This window comes from Oncorhynchus masou, chromosome 9, assembly GCF_036934945.1.
Source record: "Oncorhynchus masou masou isolate Uvic2021 chromosome 9, UVic_Omas_1.1, whole genome shotgun sequence".
NCBI lineage: Eukaryota > Metazoa > Chordata > Actinopteri > Salmoniformes > Salmonidae > Oncorhynchus > Oncorhynchus masou.
The window spans coordinates 19,902,451-19,919,898 of NC_088220.1; the positions used below are offsets into that span (position 1 = coordinate 19,902,451).

Here is a 17,448-nt window from a genome sequence, read left to right on the forward strand (position 1 = left end):
TCTCACTACCGGTGGTGGTCAAACTGTGGATGATGTTGTAGAGGGTCATACTCGTGGATGATGTTGTAGAGGGTCTCACTCCACCGGTGGTGGTCATACTGTGGATGATGTTGGTCTCATACCGGTGGTGGTCATACTGGGATGATGTTGTAGAGGGTCTCACTCCACCGGTGGTGGTCATACTCGTGGATGATGTTGTAGAGGGTCTCACTCCACCGGTGGTGGTCATACTCGTGGATGATGTTGTAGAGGGTCTCACTCCACCGGTGGTGGTCATACTCGTGGATGATGTTGTAGAGGGTCTCACTCCACCGGTGAAGGTGAGGGTCTTGATGCACCAGTGGCGACAACACTTGTGGATGATGTAGTAGAGGGTCTGGCTGTAAAATTGCCACTCGTTGCCCGAGGCACAATAAATGGATCCAGAAAAGAATGTGGCAGAAGTGCCAAGGCTGCTGACCCAGACCTCTTCTTCTCTTTCTCTGCCCTTCTCTCTCTCTGATACCTGTCCCTGAGTCCTCTCCACTTCCTCCTTTCTCTTCTTCTACATAGACATGAACATGATAAGCCAAACCATTACCTAGCATAACTATAGTTATTAGATAGCTATCATGGACATGTCACCTACTGTACACATAGACAAACACACACACGGTTTATCTGACCAAATTATCAGGGGTACAGTAGTATCTACTATTTCTATTACTATTTATCTAGCATACACACTCACACTCTTTCAAACATGATTATTTGGTAAAGTTATCAGGGGTAGTAACTAGCATAATTTATTTGACAATTTCTTTTACACACACTTCATTGGCTATGTTAGCTAGCTAACGCTAACTAGCCACATCTAGCACAAGCTCACTACTAAACTGACCTGGCAATTCTACTATGGTGGACCCTTGTCTCCAATCAGCATTTTTTGTGTGTGTTTATGTCCCTGTAGCTGTCAGCAGTTGTGTCAAAGGGACACGGTTTTGAGGATACTGCGAAACTGATTCTCTCCTCCATGTGTCCAACCGCATGCGACCATTTGCAAAAGTTACCTGCATCAGTACAGTTGCCAAGCTGCGCAAAATGTTATGCAGCATTGATGCAAATCACACAGTCGGTGTGTTCGAAGCGTTAGGCTGCTTTAGCTAACCGGATAACTGAGTAGTGATCCTAGCTGCACCCTATTCGGCAGGTTCCCCTCAATGTGTAACAGTACAGTTGTAGTGTCCACTCGACCGCCTCTCTTTTTGCTTTTCATCCTTTTTGCTTCAATAACTTTTCCTCCTTTCAGGGAAGCCTTAACTTCTTCCATGGTCATTTCCACTGGCATCCCTGCAATTACTCCTCTCAGTTTAGACATAGCATCATGAATGGGACATTTCACCCGACCCCAATATAGTGAGTATATATATTTTGTTTTACTATTTGCAATGATCAGAACCTTCCCATAACCCAGTGGTTTGGCATCCCTAATCACCCCAATCTTTTTCCTAATTGATTTTGTGAAATGCAACGGATGAAAGTACTTACTTGCTGGTTCTGGGAACACTACCATAACTTTATAACGTTCTACTCCAACCTCTTAGTCTAGAGTGGTCCTTTACAGGTCTACTCTCAACACTACTCATTGTTTCCCCAGCAGTATTCATCCCTCCATCACTCTCATTTGGTTTTATCGTCATTATCATCATCAATTGCCCTTTAGAGATTCAGTATCTCTATTGCTTTGAATGCTACAAAGTAATAAAAAAAATAAGGAAAAAAGCATTTCATATATTGTTTAAATCAAAAAAAAAAAATAGAGTTGTAGTTGGGGGCAGGTAGGCTACTTGTTTCAAAAGTTAGAGAGGGCTGTGTTATTGTTCAGGAGAGGGACTGTAAGGGTTTTCTACAAGGACCCTGAGCATTCCCTTCAGTGGCAAACTATTGTTGGGAGAGGGGTCTATAAATGTGAGGATTATTCCATTGACATTTTGTGTGTCTCAGTCTTAAATGTCATGAGGTATTACTCAATTTAAATGAAGGGAAGATACATTGTGAGAAACATGATTAATCATATCACCTTTGTAAATTATTTTAAAGGGTTAATGACCTTAAGTTTGAGCATCTGTGGTCTCCATTTCAGAAAATCAAAAATGACCTAAAATGTATCAATGGTGTTACTACTCTGACAAGTGGCACAATATTATCATAATGGTAAAACCTATTTAAAGTCTTTAAGCTGCTATAGTAGTTGATTTGGAATGAGAAGAAGTACACAAATGCATTTCAGTAAATACAAATAGAGAAAATGGAAGTACATGTTTTCCAAATTCAATGGATTACTTTACAATAATGGATTAATTCAGTAACTAAACATTTCTATAAGTCATTCATGTTTACAGGTTCCAATAAATCCACACATCAAGGTAGTCTAAGCCCCGCCCATAAATGTGCAGGTAAGATCAGGTAAAAAGGGTGAGAACAGGCAAGTCTCCTTTGACAATCGTGTGGTTGAAGAAGGATATGCTAGCATTGCTGCTGCTGCACTAAAGTAATCTGGAACGGCTTTGACAGAAATCTTGGGATTATTGTTGATTTGAATATTAGATTGGCTAGATTAAACTAAGGATATAGACAAGGTGAACATTTTCAACCATGAACAGATTTCGAAAGTGGTTTCACAAACCTAAGGTAAGTGTCTTTTAAAAATTTTAACCATGCAAGTCAGTTTAGAACAAAATCTTATTTCCAATGACAGGCTACCGTGGAACAGTGGGTTACCTGGCTTGTTCATGGGCAGAACAACAGATTTTTACCTTCTCCGCTCAGGGATTCAATCCAGCAACCTTTTGGTTACTGGTCCAATGCTCTAACCACTAGGTTACCTGCCACCCATCAGAATCTTTTGGCCCTATCAAATGTCTGCTACTCTTTTTTGGAAGATTTTATTCATATCTAATAATTCATAACCCTTTATTATTTGAGGTATTTTAAGAAAAAAATCTATTCTTGCATTTCCTAGCAGTTTCTTTTTTTTTTTTGTGAGATACATGTTTCCCAGTATATATATAAAAACATGGAGCAACAATAATTGTATAAACATTAACATTACTATTCTATGTAGAATATCCTGTATTTGAGTCAGACATGCTAGCAGTATTCTTTTTTAACTTCAAACCAGTGGTATGTTTCCTCTGTAAACACGGACATGTAAGCTGCTGCCCAGCTAATTACAGTAAGGGCTCCTTTGTCGGTGGCTGCTGGGCTTTGTAATAGAAACACAGCCTCGTTCAATAGCTCTGCGTCTGGGCGTTTTTCAGATAGCCACAAGTCAAACCCCAGGGGCGTTGTTCTCTCGTTTGTTGAGCTCCTTTTGTTTGTCCAAAGTGTAGAATCTTACAGAAAAAAATATGTACTGTTACTCCCTCCCTCCTCAGTCCTTTTACCGTAAAAAATGTGATTAGTCTATTCAGTCTTTAATTTCTTAATGTTACACTATTTGTTTGCCTGAAGAAATCGGACCAACAATTGCTTGCCCAGTTCTACTGTGCTGATGAAGAGCTGAGGCAAGTGGCTGCCAAGCTCAACAGCCTGAATGGCAAGAACGAACCCCAACGCTGTGCCCTGCTGGTCAGCCAGTTCCGCTCCTGCCAGGTAAAGAAAGGTTGTGTCCCAAATGGAACCATATTCCCTATTTGGTGCACTACTTTTGACCAGAGCCCTAAAGGCCCTGGTCAAATGTAGTGCACTACTAAGGGAATAGGGCACCATTTTGGACACTGATAAGTGAATCATCATCACTTCCTCTTATTGTAATGATAAAAGCATCAGTAGAGACCTTTAAGATAATGATTCACAAACTGTAAAATAGTATGTGCTGTCTTCAATGGGATTTCAATTCCGCTTCTTGGATTTACAACAGGACAATGTGCTGAGCATCCTCAACCAGATCATGAATGAGTGTATTCCAGGCGAGAGAGCCAACCGAGACTTCTATGTCAAGTTCCCAGACGAGATCCAACAAGAGAACCTGGAAGGCCAGCTGTGGTTTGGAGCTGAGGTACCTGCTAGCATAATCTTATCTTGACACTTCAGACGTTCATATCTCGGCGACAGCATTATAGAACAATTGCTGGTCATAGCGATTTTAGCTATTATCTTTGAAAAGCTGACTATGTAGAATAACACATTTATGTTATCTCCCTAGTGTTTGGCTGCTGGCTCCATCATCATGAACCAGGAGGCTGAGAGCGAGGCAATGCGTCCCCTAGCAAAGGAACTGACTCGCTGCATAGATGAAGTACGGAACATCGCCCGTGACCAGGCTCTTCGCAATCGAAACATCTATACAGAGCTACTGTGCCAGGCCTTGAGAAAATTTGACAACCTCTTTGCAGGTTTCGAGTTCAGGTGAGACGGTGAAAATGATATTTTACTCCCACAGGAAAAGTGGGTTTCATAGCGTAACACACTCACTCTCTTTTTCCTTCTGTACCTCAGCTATGTTTCAGCCATGGTACCAGTCAAGTCCTTTAAACAGTATGACATCCAACAGGATGTCACTGTGCTGTTCTGTGAGACAGTGTCCAGGTGAGAATGTATACATAGTTCTCACCTACTGTATATATGCTTCCTATCAAATAATTGATTTATTAATCTACTAATAAATGTTACTAAGTCACTTTTTCCCTCATGGATTCTGTTAGGGCACTAAAACGGGGATATATCACTCAAGACCTGATCGATGACTATGAGCCTGCACTCATGTTTACAATCCCACGATTAGCTATAGTGTGGTGAGTGTTCTGAAAAAACTCTCCAATAAATACCTTTTCAATTGTCATTTTTATTGTACAGTATTTGAATAATCTACGTCACTACAAATTCTCAAACCAAATGCCATGTGTCTGTCTAGTGGTCTAATGGTGTTTCCTGATGGCCCCATGAAGCTGGATGGTGAGTTGGAGGACATGTCTGAGTTATTCAGGCCCTTCCACTCTTTACTGAAGAAAATTAGGTACAGTACCTCCATTTCAAAGCCTAGTTTTAACAATAGCATTAGTCTTGATGAGGTATTTTCAAAAGTCAACATTTGGGTATATGAACAGGAATCTCCTGCGCACGCTCAAGGAAGAAGAGCTTCATTCGTTGGAACGCAACCTCTGTGTCACTCATGAAGAGGGTTTGGTTGCCCGCCGCTGTTCTTCAGCCATACCACATTCAGCCATCACTCTGGCCCAGCAACTAGAGCATACCATGCATGGGAAGCAGGGGGCAAAGTCCCAGTCAAGTGTTCCTCCTCAGGCATGTGTCGTGATGGAGGAGGACAAGGAGGACAACCCTTCCCTCCTGCAAGTTGAACCTGGCCGTTTAGAGTGGGACCCAGAGGTTGAGCTGTCATCCTCCATGCAGACTGACATCATGGAGATGGAGCTGCTCAGCATGATGTTCTACCAGGCGGGAGATGAGATGTCCAGCTTTCTGTCCCCAGCACCCAGCCAGACTTCATCTCCTTACCCCCAGAGGAGGGGGGCTGCCAGTCTCACCCCCAGCCCCATGGCCTCTCCTCTCAGGCTCCGCAGGGCTGGGAGCAGAGTGTCGTCTGGTGGTTGGTCATCTGTTGGGTCAAGTGTAGACAAAGAGGAGCGTGTCTTCTACATGGATGACTTGGACGGGACACAGAAGCAAGGCTATTCCCTTCCTAACTCCCCATATCTGAATATGAGGCGGAACATGTCTTGCCCTTCTTCACCATGGACCAGCTTGTCCAGGAAGTGTGCGGAGGCAGCCCTCCAGCGCAGCAAGAACTGGCCCAGCAGTAGCAGGCTCTCGATCCCAGACCCTGGGGCTCTCTCTGTCCCCCCCATCTGCCTGAATGGGGAGGGGTTGAGCCAGAATGTGAGCCAGGATGTTTTAGAGACGGCAGAGCTGATTGCACTGAGGATGAAGGGGATGAAACTCTCTGCAACTGTGATCAATCCCCCATCTCCCAACCTGTCTACCTGGACCGAGAAGGTGAAAGAGGAAAAAGATGACGATGAAGACGACGATGAAGAGGATTCACAGCTGCAGTCTCTGAATGAAGGGGCCACATACTGCCAGATCAGCCCCTGTATCTGCCTCCAGTGCCCCAGTCTGCATATATTCCCACCAGACCATGACACCTACGGCTGCCTGACTCCCCAAACCCAAAGTCCCCCCTTATCTGTTGTTAGAAGCCCAGCTCTGAGCCCCAGGGAACAGGGGAAGGAGAGGAGCCATGTGCTGGGCCCACGGTTCTCTTCACTACGGGCCAAGGGTCAACAGAGAGATGGTGTTCCAGCATCTGTTGCCTGCCCCAGCCTGACCCAGTGGAGAACCAATGGAGATGGGAAGGCTGAACAGAGAGTGGTAGAGGCAGAGCCAGAGGACTACACCCTGTCTCAGTTCAGGTAAGTGCTCACCTCATACTTGCTCTAGTTTGAATGACGTAACCCAAAAGTTGATCAATTATACTACTATTACACTACTATAAACCAGTAAATTATACTATTTTTTTCTAGTGGCACTTTATAAATTACAGAATTTTTATAATACATGCCAATAACAGTTTTAGCCTAGTTTTCAATGCCTGAGCAGAACCTAATGTTCCCTATGTCCCCTACTTCTCTCAGCTATCAACCCAGCAGTAATAACACAGAGGGGATTGAGCATCCTGACATCCAGTTGGCCTGCCACAATATCCGATCCCGTTTCAATAGCAGCGGGGACCTCCTTCACCGTCTGTTTGTGTGCATCTCAGGTACAGTAGGTCCTCATTGTCTTTCGCTTTGTCAATATTGTAAAAAATGTGCTTATTTTTCCCTCTTTAGAACCCCATCATTAGCCACAAATTTTTATTTTTCACAAAAATAAACAAGTTTGACAGGCCCACTACGCTAAAAATGAGCGTTGAGCTATTAGTGCTTTTTGAGGTCGTTTTGGTTTCGGTTCAATAAAAAAAAATTAGCACGGTTTTCAATTTAGTTTTCAATTATTTATTTATTTACAATAAATGCACTACGCATTATGTGGGTTGAATGCTGTAACAACACTGAATAAAACAATTATTAAAAGTCCCATGATGGTAGTGACTGTCCATTTATTAACCATAATGTATTCACATTACTTTACTTTAATAAAATATTTCAGTTGTGTATATTACATTTATTTTATTTGATGACTTTATTATTTCATTCCAAGTCAGCATCTCATCTTTCTAGAGCTTCTACCTATGCTGTCTTAACAACTCCCTACTACATCGCATAGTTTGGGCTTGATCTGATTTATCTCTAGAGAAACTGCGCATCGGGCAGAAAAAAAACAGAACGAAATGGCATTCAAATAATGTAACCGAAATTTTGGTTAATCGCTCAGCACTACTAAAAATGGACCAGCCCATCTGTCAATTGCCCGAAATGCCAGATGGCCAGTCTGCCCCTGTATTATGTCATACAGAATCTGGATATGCCTATCCCTCTGTTTGACATAGCTCTTACATCATAAGACAGACTGAGGGGACAAGTGATCTTAGTCTCTGATAATGTATCAACTCTAACCAGGTGTTGCAGACCAGCTACAAAGCAACTACTCCAGTGACCTAAGAACCATATTGAAGACACTCTTCCAGATAATGACGACTAAGACAGTTCTTGCAGAAGAAGACAAGCAAAGGAAAGGTACTGCAGTGCTTGGGCATATAATGTGACATAACCATGAGATGAGAGATTCTACACTGCAAAAAGTTCAATCTAAGCACGCTTAAATATCTTATATTGAGTGATTACTCACTTTAAAAAAAATCTTACCAAGCTAAATTATCTAACATCATTGGCAGAAATGTTTTATTTTAATCTAAAAGGGCTTATCTGTTATTTTAAGAAATTTTACCTTAATCATATTATTTGCAGTGTCCGTAGACCACAGGAGGTTGGTGGAACATATATTGTGGACAGGCTGTGTTAATGGCTGGAGAGGAATAGGTGGAATGGTATCAAATACATTCAACAGATAGGTTCCATGTGTTTAACGTCATTCCATTTGCGCCGGTCCAGCCATTATGAGCAGTCCTCCCCTCAGCAGCCTTCTGTGATGCATCCAAAATCTCTCCACTCCCAGTTCAATATGGTCTGTGTCCTGTCCATGTCTCACCAGCATCCTTAGGCCTGAGTAACAAGGCTCTGGAGGACTGTGCCTTGTGTATGGAGTGGCTGTCCTCCTCCCCATCGATGGAGCAAGATGTCCAATGTGAAGGTGATGTCTCCTTTTGGTCTTGTCATTTTAACTGTCCCTATTATCATTTTCTAACCATACATCAACAACTTCAATCACATGTAGCGCTCCCAAACTGGGTTCCCGATGAGGCCTGTAGCGTCTGCACAGCATGTAACGCCCCTTTCACCTTAATACGCAAGAAGCACCACTGCAGGAGCTGTGGCAAGGTACCTGTAACTACCCAGACAAGGGTACCATATAATCACCACTCAACTTCCAGCCATACATAGTCACACACTAATGAACAGACTTCTTAATGTATGCGAATAATTTTGAAATGTATGTCGTCTCAGATCTTCTGTTCTCGCTGCTCTGCCCGCTCAGCGCCTCTACCGCGGTACGGACAGGTCAAGGCTGTGAGGGTATGCACCCACTGCTACATGTTTCACGTCACGCCATTCTGCCCCTGGAACAGCAACTGACTCAACCCTGGCCCTTATTTTTTTCAATCCAACTGTTTAAGGTAGTTTACTAGCTTATCAATTAAATAGGCATTCACAATGTGGTACCTGTTTTTTGTGACTTTTAGATGTGTAATAGTAAGAGTATCAAAATGTCATACGAAATGTTTCAACATGTGGAGGACCTTCAATCGTTTGTATTGAATAATATTTTATATTGAGTGTTTTTCTTTCTACAACTGGGCACTGACATGAGTGAAACCTCTCAGAATGTTTATTACTTTAAGACAAGACAGATATTTTATTCTGCTTCAATCCTTGAGTTGTAGCCACACCATCTGATTTCACACACATATGCAAGAACAAGAGTGCTTTCTCACTACCTAGGAGTGGTTGACAATGTCAAACTGAGTGAGAGGGATCATTAGATAACAATACCATTTCATTCAGCTAGCAGTGCTTTCTTTACCCATTCATTTCACAAGTTCACGAAGATACAATATAACTGTTGTGTTGCACAATATCCACTACTTTGAATTGTTAGGCTGCTGGGCACATACAGCTTAACTTTCTTCCGTGCTACTTTTACATTGTCAGCAACCTGGTTGGACAATTCATTGTACTCAAAAACACATCAAGCATCTCCACTAGAAGATCCATCAGACAGAATTAACATTAAAAGAAACAGTGAGCAATTAGCCCTCTCAGATTCCTTTTCTTCCCCCAAAAACAACTATTTCAATCATGGATAACACCTGAAAGATAAGAGCTGTAAAAAAAGAAGAAGCACATTCAAAGACTTCAAGCATTTCAAAACTTCAGCTCAAACAGAACTAATTTTGTCAAATCAAGCAGAACAGAACAAGCCCTCCCCCCAGTGTCCCCAATGTAAAGGTTCAGACAGTCAAGGGAGACTTGACACAGAACGGCTGACTGAAAAAACAACCACCCCATTACAAAAGCCCTTGGTACAACAGCAGTGCAAACCATTAGCTTTAACTAAACCACTTATAGGACTACCCTGGAGGACACAAGACACATCACAGTAGCCCCTTAAAATAACATATTTCAAATTTGCTCACAAAATATCTGTATATGACAGGATCTTGTCATCCAAGCCAGCTAGTGGCGTGCTTATTTTTTGTTTAGATCGAGGACACAGGAGCGTTTCCCAGGGCAGAGGAAGTGTGGTCAGTGGCAGGGACATCCAGCCTGGCCTCACAGCAAGCTGTTTGCAGACCAAGCCTTCATTACACCACAATGCAGTCCCACTGACCTGAGCAACTGCTTCAGAGACCTGGGATGGAGAAACAGAGCAGGATGTTAACAAACATTTGCCCCAGAGTCCATGTCTAAGATAACACAAACACCAAACAACAATAAGATACATCGACATGCTTCAGTCTGTGGATGGCAGATGCATTTCATTACCTACTAATCTTCTTAAACGTCAGCACTACAGAGATGGAAAGGAGATCTTGTCAACTTGATTCATCTTAATGTGATTATCAAGGATTTGGAAGATCTCCTGAATGTTGGGTACATATCCTGACTGCAGCTTGGACCAGATTGGTACATCTAAAAGGGAGTGTAGAAAAGATAGGAGACAAAGATGTTTACACATAATTTAACTGAATTTCATCATCACTGAATTAGTTGTGTACATCCATGCAAGGATGTAAAGTGAAGAAAGTGTTTTCAGTGACCCCCATTTTACTCACCATTTAGTGTGATTTCAAATGCACCGGTGGACAAGAAGTGGGTCTCCAACATGTTACTGAGGAAGAATGTCATCAGGCACGAGAATATCTGGAAGACAAACAAGTGTGTTTAGTCAAAATCTATTGAAGTTGAAACCGTAAAGCCTCACCTTATTTTCTTGAGTCCACGTCCATGCTCTGGGAGTCTCCAGTCCAAGCATAGCGAAGGGATTTTGTCCACTGACAACCAGGGCAATGGCAAGAAGTTTGAAGTAGGAAAATAAATTCCCGAGATATCTGGTGGAGGGCAAAAGTGGTGATCAGAACACCAAATTCCCTGACGAAATAAATATGTTGACTGGCTACATGGCAATAACGTGCCATCTTACTTGTTGATGGTTGTGGGAGGGTAATTTTCCCCTTCTATGCGGATGTCCGGGTACAACTGGCTGATAGACCGGGAGTACTCCTGGAACACCTTGCTATACCCTCAGGAGATGCTGTAACACAGAAACTGGTTAGAAATGTGTGTATTTGACATAAATTAGAAGTTATATTATATTATTGAAGTTATATTTTGTGGCTCCCGAGTGGTGCACTGCATCTCAGTGCTTGAGGTGTCACTACAGACAACCTGGTTCGATTCCAGGCTATATCACAACCGGCCGTGTTTGGGAGTGCACAATTGGTCCAGGTTTGGCCGGTGTAGGCCGTCATAAATAAGAATTTGTTCTTAACTGATTTTCTTAGTTAAATAAAGGTTACATTAAACAAATAAAAATAGCTGGATACTGTGACACCAAATTCCAGACTACCAGCCTGCATATAGTTAGCTAGTTCAGGTAATATGCCGGTTCTTTCATTCTATATTAGGAGCCAAAAGGCTGTATATAGCTAGGAGGATTAGCGAGCAAGCTCAGCTAAGAACTTACTAGCTAACTAGCTAGTAGCTTGCATCAAACAATGTCCCCAAACGATCAAATGGCTAGTTAGCATAAGCTAGTTAGCATTGACTAGCTAACTGCGCCTGCTATCTAACGTTAGCTAGAAAAATAGCTACATAACAGAAAAAAAACGCAAATCTTACCAAAACTGGAATTTCAGCACTGGCCCAGTGTAGAGGGCCTGCTTGCTGAGCCTCTGTGTGTCGGCATCCCGCAAAAGATCAGCCCCCATATTCAGGCTGTCAGAGGCCTGCGCTGGGTGTTGAGTCATCATGGACCTTCCGACGTAAATGTCTTTTACAGTGACAACTGTGAACAGCAGAAGCGCCGTCAAGATACCCGTTTGGCTATATTCTGCCATTTGAACCGGGTTTAGGGGACCAACGCCCCGCTTCACAGCCAAGTCTATCGACTGGCAAACGACTGTACACCTGACAGTTTTCTTCTGATCCGTCTCCACTGGCAAGCGGCTACAAACTGGCTAGCTCTGTATTAGCAGCAGCTTCATCATTTTCCTGTAATCTGTGCACTACATCTCTGAAATGCTGCCCCCTGCCGGAGTGGATGCAGCACTATTTGTGTGAATACGTTATACTGTATCTCTAATTCTATGGATACACTGTACAGTGCCTTCAGAAAGTGTTCATACCCCATGACTTATTTCAAATGTTGTTGTGTTCCAGCCTGATTTCAACATGGATTAAATCGTATTTGTTTCTCAACCATTCGCACACAATACCCCATAATGACTAAGTGAAAACATGTTTTTAGAAAAGTTAGCAAATGTATTGAAAATAAAATACAGAAATATATAATTTAAATAAGTATTCACACCCCTGATGTTAGAATCACTTATGGCAGCGATTACAACTGTGCGTTTTCTGAGTAAGTCTCTAAGAGTTTTGTACACCTGGATTATACAATATTATTATTTTCAAAATTCTTCAAGCTCTAGTTGTTGATCATTGCTGGACAACCATTGTCAAGTCTTGCCATAGATTTTCGAGCAGATTTAAGTCAAAACTGTAACTCGGCCACTGAGGAACATTCACTGTCTTCTTGGTAAGAAAGATCCAGCATAGATTTGGCCTTGTGTTTTAGGTTATTGTTCTGCTGAAAGGTGAATTAATCTCCCAGTGTCTGTTGGAAAGCAGACGGAACCAGGCTTTCTTCTTTTTATTTTTTATCCTCAAAAACTCTCCAGTCCTTAACGATTCCAAGCATATCCATAAAATGATGCAGCCACCACTATGCTTGAAAATATGGAGAGTGGTACTCAGTAATGTGTTGTATTGGATTTGCCCCAAACATAACACGTTATATTCAGGACAAGAAATGAATTGCTTTGCCAAAAATAATTCTGTATTATTTTAGTGTCTTAGTGCCTTGTTGCAAACAGGATGCATGTTTTGTAATATGTTTTATTCTTTACAGGCTTCCTTCTTGTCACACTGTCAATTAGTTTAGTATAGTGGAGTAACTACAATGTTGATCCATCCTCAGTTTTCTCCAATCCCACCCATTAAACTCTGTAACTGTTTTAAAGTCACCATTGGCCTCATTGTGAAATCCCTGAGCGTTGTCCTTCCTCTCCAGCAAACAGAGTTAGGAAGGACACCTGTATCTTTGTGGTGACTGGGTGTATTGATACACCATCCAACGTGTAATTAATAACTTCACCATGGTCAAAGGGATATTCAATGTCTGATTTTTTATTTGTACCATCTAGGTGCCCTTCTATGTGAGGCATTGGAAAACTCCCTGGTCTTTGTGGATTCATCTGTATCGGCTGATGTAAAAAGGGCTTTATAAATACATTTTATTGATAATGTTGGGGAGATACTTTTGGAAGGTGCTGTAGCTCTGTATGCAGCTATCATCATTGATAATGTTGGGGAGATACTTTTGGGAAGGTGCTGTAGCTCTGTATGCAGCTATCATCATTGATGATGTTGGGGAGATACTTTTGGAAGGTGCTGTAGCTCTGTATGCAGCTATCATCATTGATGATGTTGGGGAGATACTTTTGGAAGGTGCTGTAGCTCAGTATGCAGCTATCATCATTGATGATGTTGGGGAGATACTTTTGGAAGGTGCTGTAGCTCAGTATGCAGCTATCATCATTGATGATGTTGGGGAGATACTTTTGGAAGGTGCTGTAGCTCAGTATGCAGCTATCATCATTGATGATGTTGGGGAGATACTTTTGGATGTTGGGGAGGTGCTGTAGCTCAGTATGCAGCTATCATCATTGATGATGTTGGGGAGATACTTTTGGAAGGTGCTGTAGCTCAGTATGCAGCTATCATCATTGATGATGTTGGGGAGATACTTTTGGAAGGTGCTGTAGCTCAGTATGCAGCTATCATCATTGATGATGTTGGGGAGATACTTTTGGAAGGTGCTGTAGCTCAGTATGCAGCTATCATCATTGATGATGTTGGGGAGATACTTTTGGAAGGTGCTGTAGCTCAGTATGCAGCTATCATCATTGATGATGTTGGGGAGATACTTTTGGAAGGTGCTGTAGCTCAGTATGCAGCTATCATCATTGATGATGTTGGGGAGATACTTTTGGAAGGTGCTGTAGCTCAGTATGCAGCTATCATCATTGATGATGTTGGGGAGATACTTTTGGAAGGTGCTGTAGCTCTGTATGCAGCTATCATCATTGATGATGTTGGGGAGATACTTTTGGAAGGTGCTGTAGCTCTGTATGCAGCTACCATCATTGATGATGTTGGGGAGATACTTTTGGAAGGTGCTGTAGCTCTGTATGCAGCTACCATCATTGATGATGTTGGGGAGATACTTTTGGAAGGTGCTGTATGCTCATCATTGTGATGTTGGGGAGATACAGCTACCATCATTGATGATGTTGGGGAGATACTTTTGGAAGGTGCTGTAGCTCAGTATGCAGCTATCATCATTGATGATGTTGGGGAGATACTTTTGGAAGGTGCTGTAGCTCTGTATGCAGCTACCATCATTGATGATGTTGGGGAGATACTTTTGGGAAGGTGCTGTAGCTCTGTATGCAGCTACCATCATTGATGATGTTGGGGAGATACTTTTCAAACAAACAGTGAGTAGGAAAATTGAACATGTCATTATTTTAATTGCATAAAGTAAATTCTTACTCAAGGTTTCACATAATATCAAATCAAATCTTATTTGTCACATGCGCCGAATACAACAGTTGTACTGTGAAATGCTTACTTTACGAGCCCTTTTCCAACATCACAGAGTTAAAAAGTAAGAATATTTGCACAAAAAAGAAGGAAATAGTAACACAATAACAATAACAATAACGAGGCTATATACAAGGAGTACCGGTACTGGGTCTATTTGCAGCGGTATGAGGTAGTTGGGGTGATTGAGGTAATATGTACAGTTGAAGTCGGATATTTATATACACTTAGGTTGGAGTCATTAAAACTCTTTTTTCAACCACTCCACAAATTTCCTGTTAACAAACTATAGTTTTGGCAAGTCGGTTAGGACATCTACGTTGTGCATGACACAAGTCATTTTTCCAACAATTGTTTACAGATTATTTCACTGTATCTCAATTCCAGTGAGTCAGAAGTTTACATACACTAAGTTGACTGTGCCTTTAAACATGTCATGGCTTTAGAAGCTTCTGATAGCCTAATTGACATGATTTGATTAAATTGGAGGTGTACCTGTGGATGTATTTCAAGGCTTACCTTCAAACTCAGTGCCTCTTTGCTTGACATCATGGGAAAATCAAAAGAAATCAGCCAAGAGCTCAGAATTTTTTTGTAGAACTCCACAAGTCTGGTTCATCGTTGGGAGCAATTTCCAAACGCCTGATGGTGCCACATTCATCTGTACAAACAATAGTACGCAAGTATAAACACCATGGGACCACGCAGCCGTCATACCGCTCAGGAAGGAGACGCGTTCTGTCTTCTAGAGATGAACATACTTTGGTGCGGAAAGTGCAAATCAATCCCAGAACAACAGCAAAGGACCTTGGGAAGATGCTGGAGGAAACAGGTGCAAAAGTATCTATATCCACAGTAAAACGAGTCCTATATCGACATAACCTTAAAGGCCGCTCAACAAGGAAGAAGCCACTGCTCCAAAACCTCCATAGAAAAGCCAGACTACGGTTTGCAACTGCACATGGGGACAAAGATTGCACTTTTTGGAGAAATGTCCTCTGGTCTGATGAAACAAAAATATAACTGTTTGACCATAATGACCATTGTTATGTTTGGAGAAAAAAGAAGAACACCATCCCAACTGTGGCAGCATCATGTTGTGGGGGTGCTTTGCTGCAGGAGGGACTGGTGCACTTCACAAAATAGATGGCATCATGAGGAAAGGAAAATTATGTGGATATATTTAAGCAACATCTCAAGACATCAGTCAGGAAGTTAAAGTTTGGTCGCAAATGGGTTTTCAAATGGACAATGACCCCAGGCATACTTCCAAAGTTGTGGAAAAATGGCTTAAGGACAACAAAGTCAAGGTATTGAAGTGGCCATCACAAAGCCCTGACCTCAATCCTGTAGAAAATTTGATAGCAGAACTGAAAAGTGTGTGCGAGCAAGGAGGCCTACAAACCTGCCTCAGTTACACCAGCTCTGTCAGGAGGAATGGGCCAGAATTTACCCGACTTATTGTGGGAAGCTTGTGGAAGGCTATCTGAAACGTTTGACCCAAGTTAAACAATTTAAAGGCAATGCTACCAAATACTAATTGAGTGTATGTAAACTTCTGACCCACTGGGAATGTGATGAAAGAAATAAAAGCTGAAATAAATCCTTCTCTCTACTATTATTCTGACATTTCACATTCTTAAAATAAAGTGGTGATCCTAACTGACCTCAGACAGGGAATTTTTACTACGATTAAATGTCTGGAATTGTGAAAAACTGAGTTTAATTGTAATTAGCAAAAGTGTATGTAAACTTCTGACTTCAACTGTACATGTAGGTTGGGGTAAAAGTGACTAGGCAATCAGGATAGATAATCAACAGTAGCAGCAGCATATGTGAAGAGTGTGAAAGAGTGTGAGAGTGTGTGTGACTGTGTATGTGGCATCAATATGCATGCATGTGTGTGTGTGTGTTTTGTGAGTGTGAGCGTATGTAGTGTGCGTGTGTGTGTGGTGTGTATTGGAGTGTCAGTGTAGTGTGCGTGAGTGTGTGGGTAGAGTCCAGTGAGTGTGTGGGTAGAGTCCAGTGAGTGTGCAAGAGAGTCCGTTCAAAACTATTCTGAGTAGCCATTTGAGTAATTGTTCAGCAGTCTTATGGCTTGGGGGTAGAGCTGATCAGAAGCCTTTTGGACCTAGACTTGGTGCTCCGGTATTGTTTGCCGTGCGGTAGCAGAGAGAACAGTCTATGACTTGGGTGGCTAGAGTCATATACAATCTTCAGGGCCTTCCTCTGACACTGCTTGGTATAGAGGTCCTGGATGGGAGGGAGCTCGGCCCCAGTGATGTACTTGGCTGTATGCACTACCATTTGTAGCGCCTTGGACTCGGATGCCAAGCAGTTCCCATAAGAAGCGGTGATACAGCCAGTCAAGATGCTCTCAATGGTGCAGATGTAGAACATTTTGAGGGTACGAGGGTCCATGCCAAATATTTTCAGTCTCCTGAGGGGGAAGAGGCGTTGTCGTGCCCTCTTCATGTGGGCACGACAATGATGTGAACACAGAGGAACTTGAACCTCTCAACCCGCTCCACTTCAGCCCCGTCAATGTGAATGGGGGCGTGCTCGGCCCTCCATTTCCTGTAGTCCACGATCAGCTCCTTTATCTTGCTAACATTGAGGGAGAGGTTGTTGTCTTGTCACTTGTCTTGTTTCATCGTCGGTGTCTTGTTTCATCATCGTCAGGCCTACCACCGTTGTGTTGTCAGCAAACTTAATGATGGTGTTGGAGTCGTATGCGACCACGCAGTTGTGGGTGAACAGACTACAGGAGGGGACTAATATGGAGCACTAAGATACTTAAAACAAGCTTAGTGTCTCACTGACTTATGAGCAGATCCAATAAATATCCCAAATGATCCAATAAACAATTGAGATATTATGAAGTGTGTAAAATTTGACTCTTCGGCTAAGTAATATGAAATGTTATTTTCATGAGTCAGAC

The 17,448-nt window shown here is 42.2% G+C and overlaps 2 protein-coding genes across 4 annotated transcripts; one reads left to right on the plus strand and one right to left on the minus strand.

Moving 5' to 3' along the window:
- The first annotated feature begins 2,499 nt into the window (after nt 1-2,499).
- LOC135545668 (lateral signaling target protein 2 homolog) lies at nt 2,500-9,598 on the plus strand. Of its 2 annotated transcripts, XM_064973445.1 has the most exons (13): nt 2,500-2,670; nt 3,493-3,633; nt 3,902-4,039; nt 4,187-4,389; nt 4,480-4,569; nt 4,686-4,775; nt 4,895-4,996; nt 5,088-6,410; nt 6,633-6,760; nt 7,560-7,676; nt 8,152-8,250; nt 8,335-8,438; nt 8,565-9,598. In XM_064973445.1, the coding sequence occupies exons 1-13, from the start codon at nt 2,635-2,637 to the stop codon at nt 8,691-8,693; spliced, it is 2,700 nt and encodes an 899-aa protein (XP_064829517.1). In that variant the 5' UTR covers nt 2,500-2,634; the 3' UTR covers nt 8,694-9,598. The 2 variants fall into 2 exon arrangements, with proteins under 2 accessions (XP_064829517.1, XP_064829516.1); XM_064973444.1 differs by having other exon boundaries at nt 8,152-8,438.
- Nucleotides 8,929-11,827, minus strand: selenot2 (selenoprotein T, 2). Of its 2 annotated transcripts, XR_010456486.1 has the most exons (7): nt 11,460-11,827; nt 10,762-10,872; nt 10,543-10,669; nt 10,394-10,481; nt 10,104-10,250; nt 9,755-9,969; nt 8,929-9,441 (listed from the first exon to the last, which is right to left on the minus strand). XR_010456486.1 is itself a non-coding variant. In XM_064973446.1 (6 exons), the coding sequence occupies exons 1-5, from the start codon at nt 11,675-11,677 to the stop codon at nt 10,129-10,131; spliced, it is 666 nt and encodes a 221-aa protein (XP_064829518.1). In that variant the 5' UTR covers nt 11,678-11,827; the 3' UTR covers nt 8,929-9,969; nt 10,104-10,128. The 2 variants fall into 2 exon arrangements, 1 of the variants encoding a protein (XP_064829518.1); XM_064973446.1 differs by having other exon boundaries at nt 8,929-9,969.
- Nucleotides 11,828-17,448: the final 5,621 nt, after the last annotated feature.

What these genes read in the sequence shown, in the direction of transcription:
- LOC135545668 (XM_064973444.1), top strand. Translation starts at nt 2,635, where the DNA reads ATGAACAGATTTCGAAAGTGGTTTCACAAACCTAAG. An exon ending in AGAAGACAAGCAAAGGAAAG is followed by an intron (nt 7,677 to 8,151) that starts GTACTGCAGTGC and finishes ATGTCTCACCAG; the next exon opens with CATCCTTAGGCCTGAGTAAC. An exon ending in ACTGCAGGAGCTGTGGCAAG is followed by an intron (nt 8,439 to 8,564) that starts GTACCTGTAACT and finishes ATGTCGTCTCAG; the next exon opens with ATCTTCTGTTCTCGCTGCTC.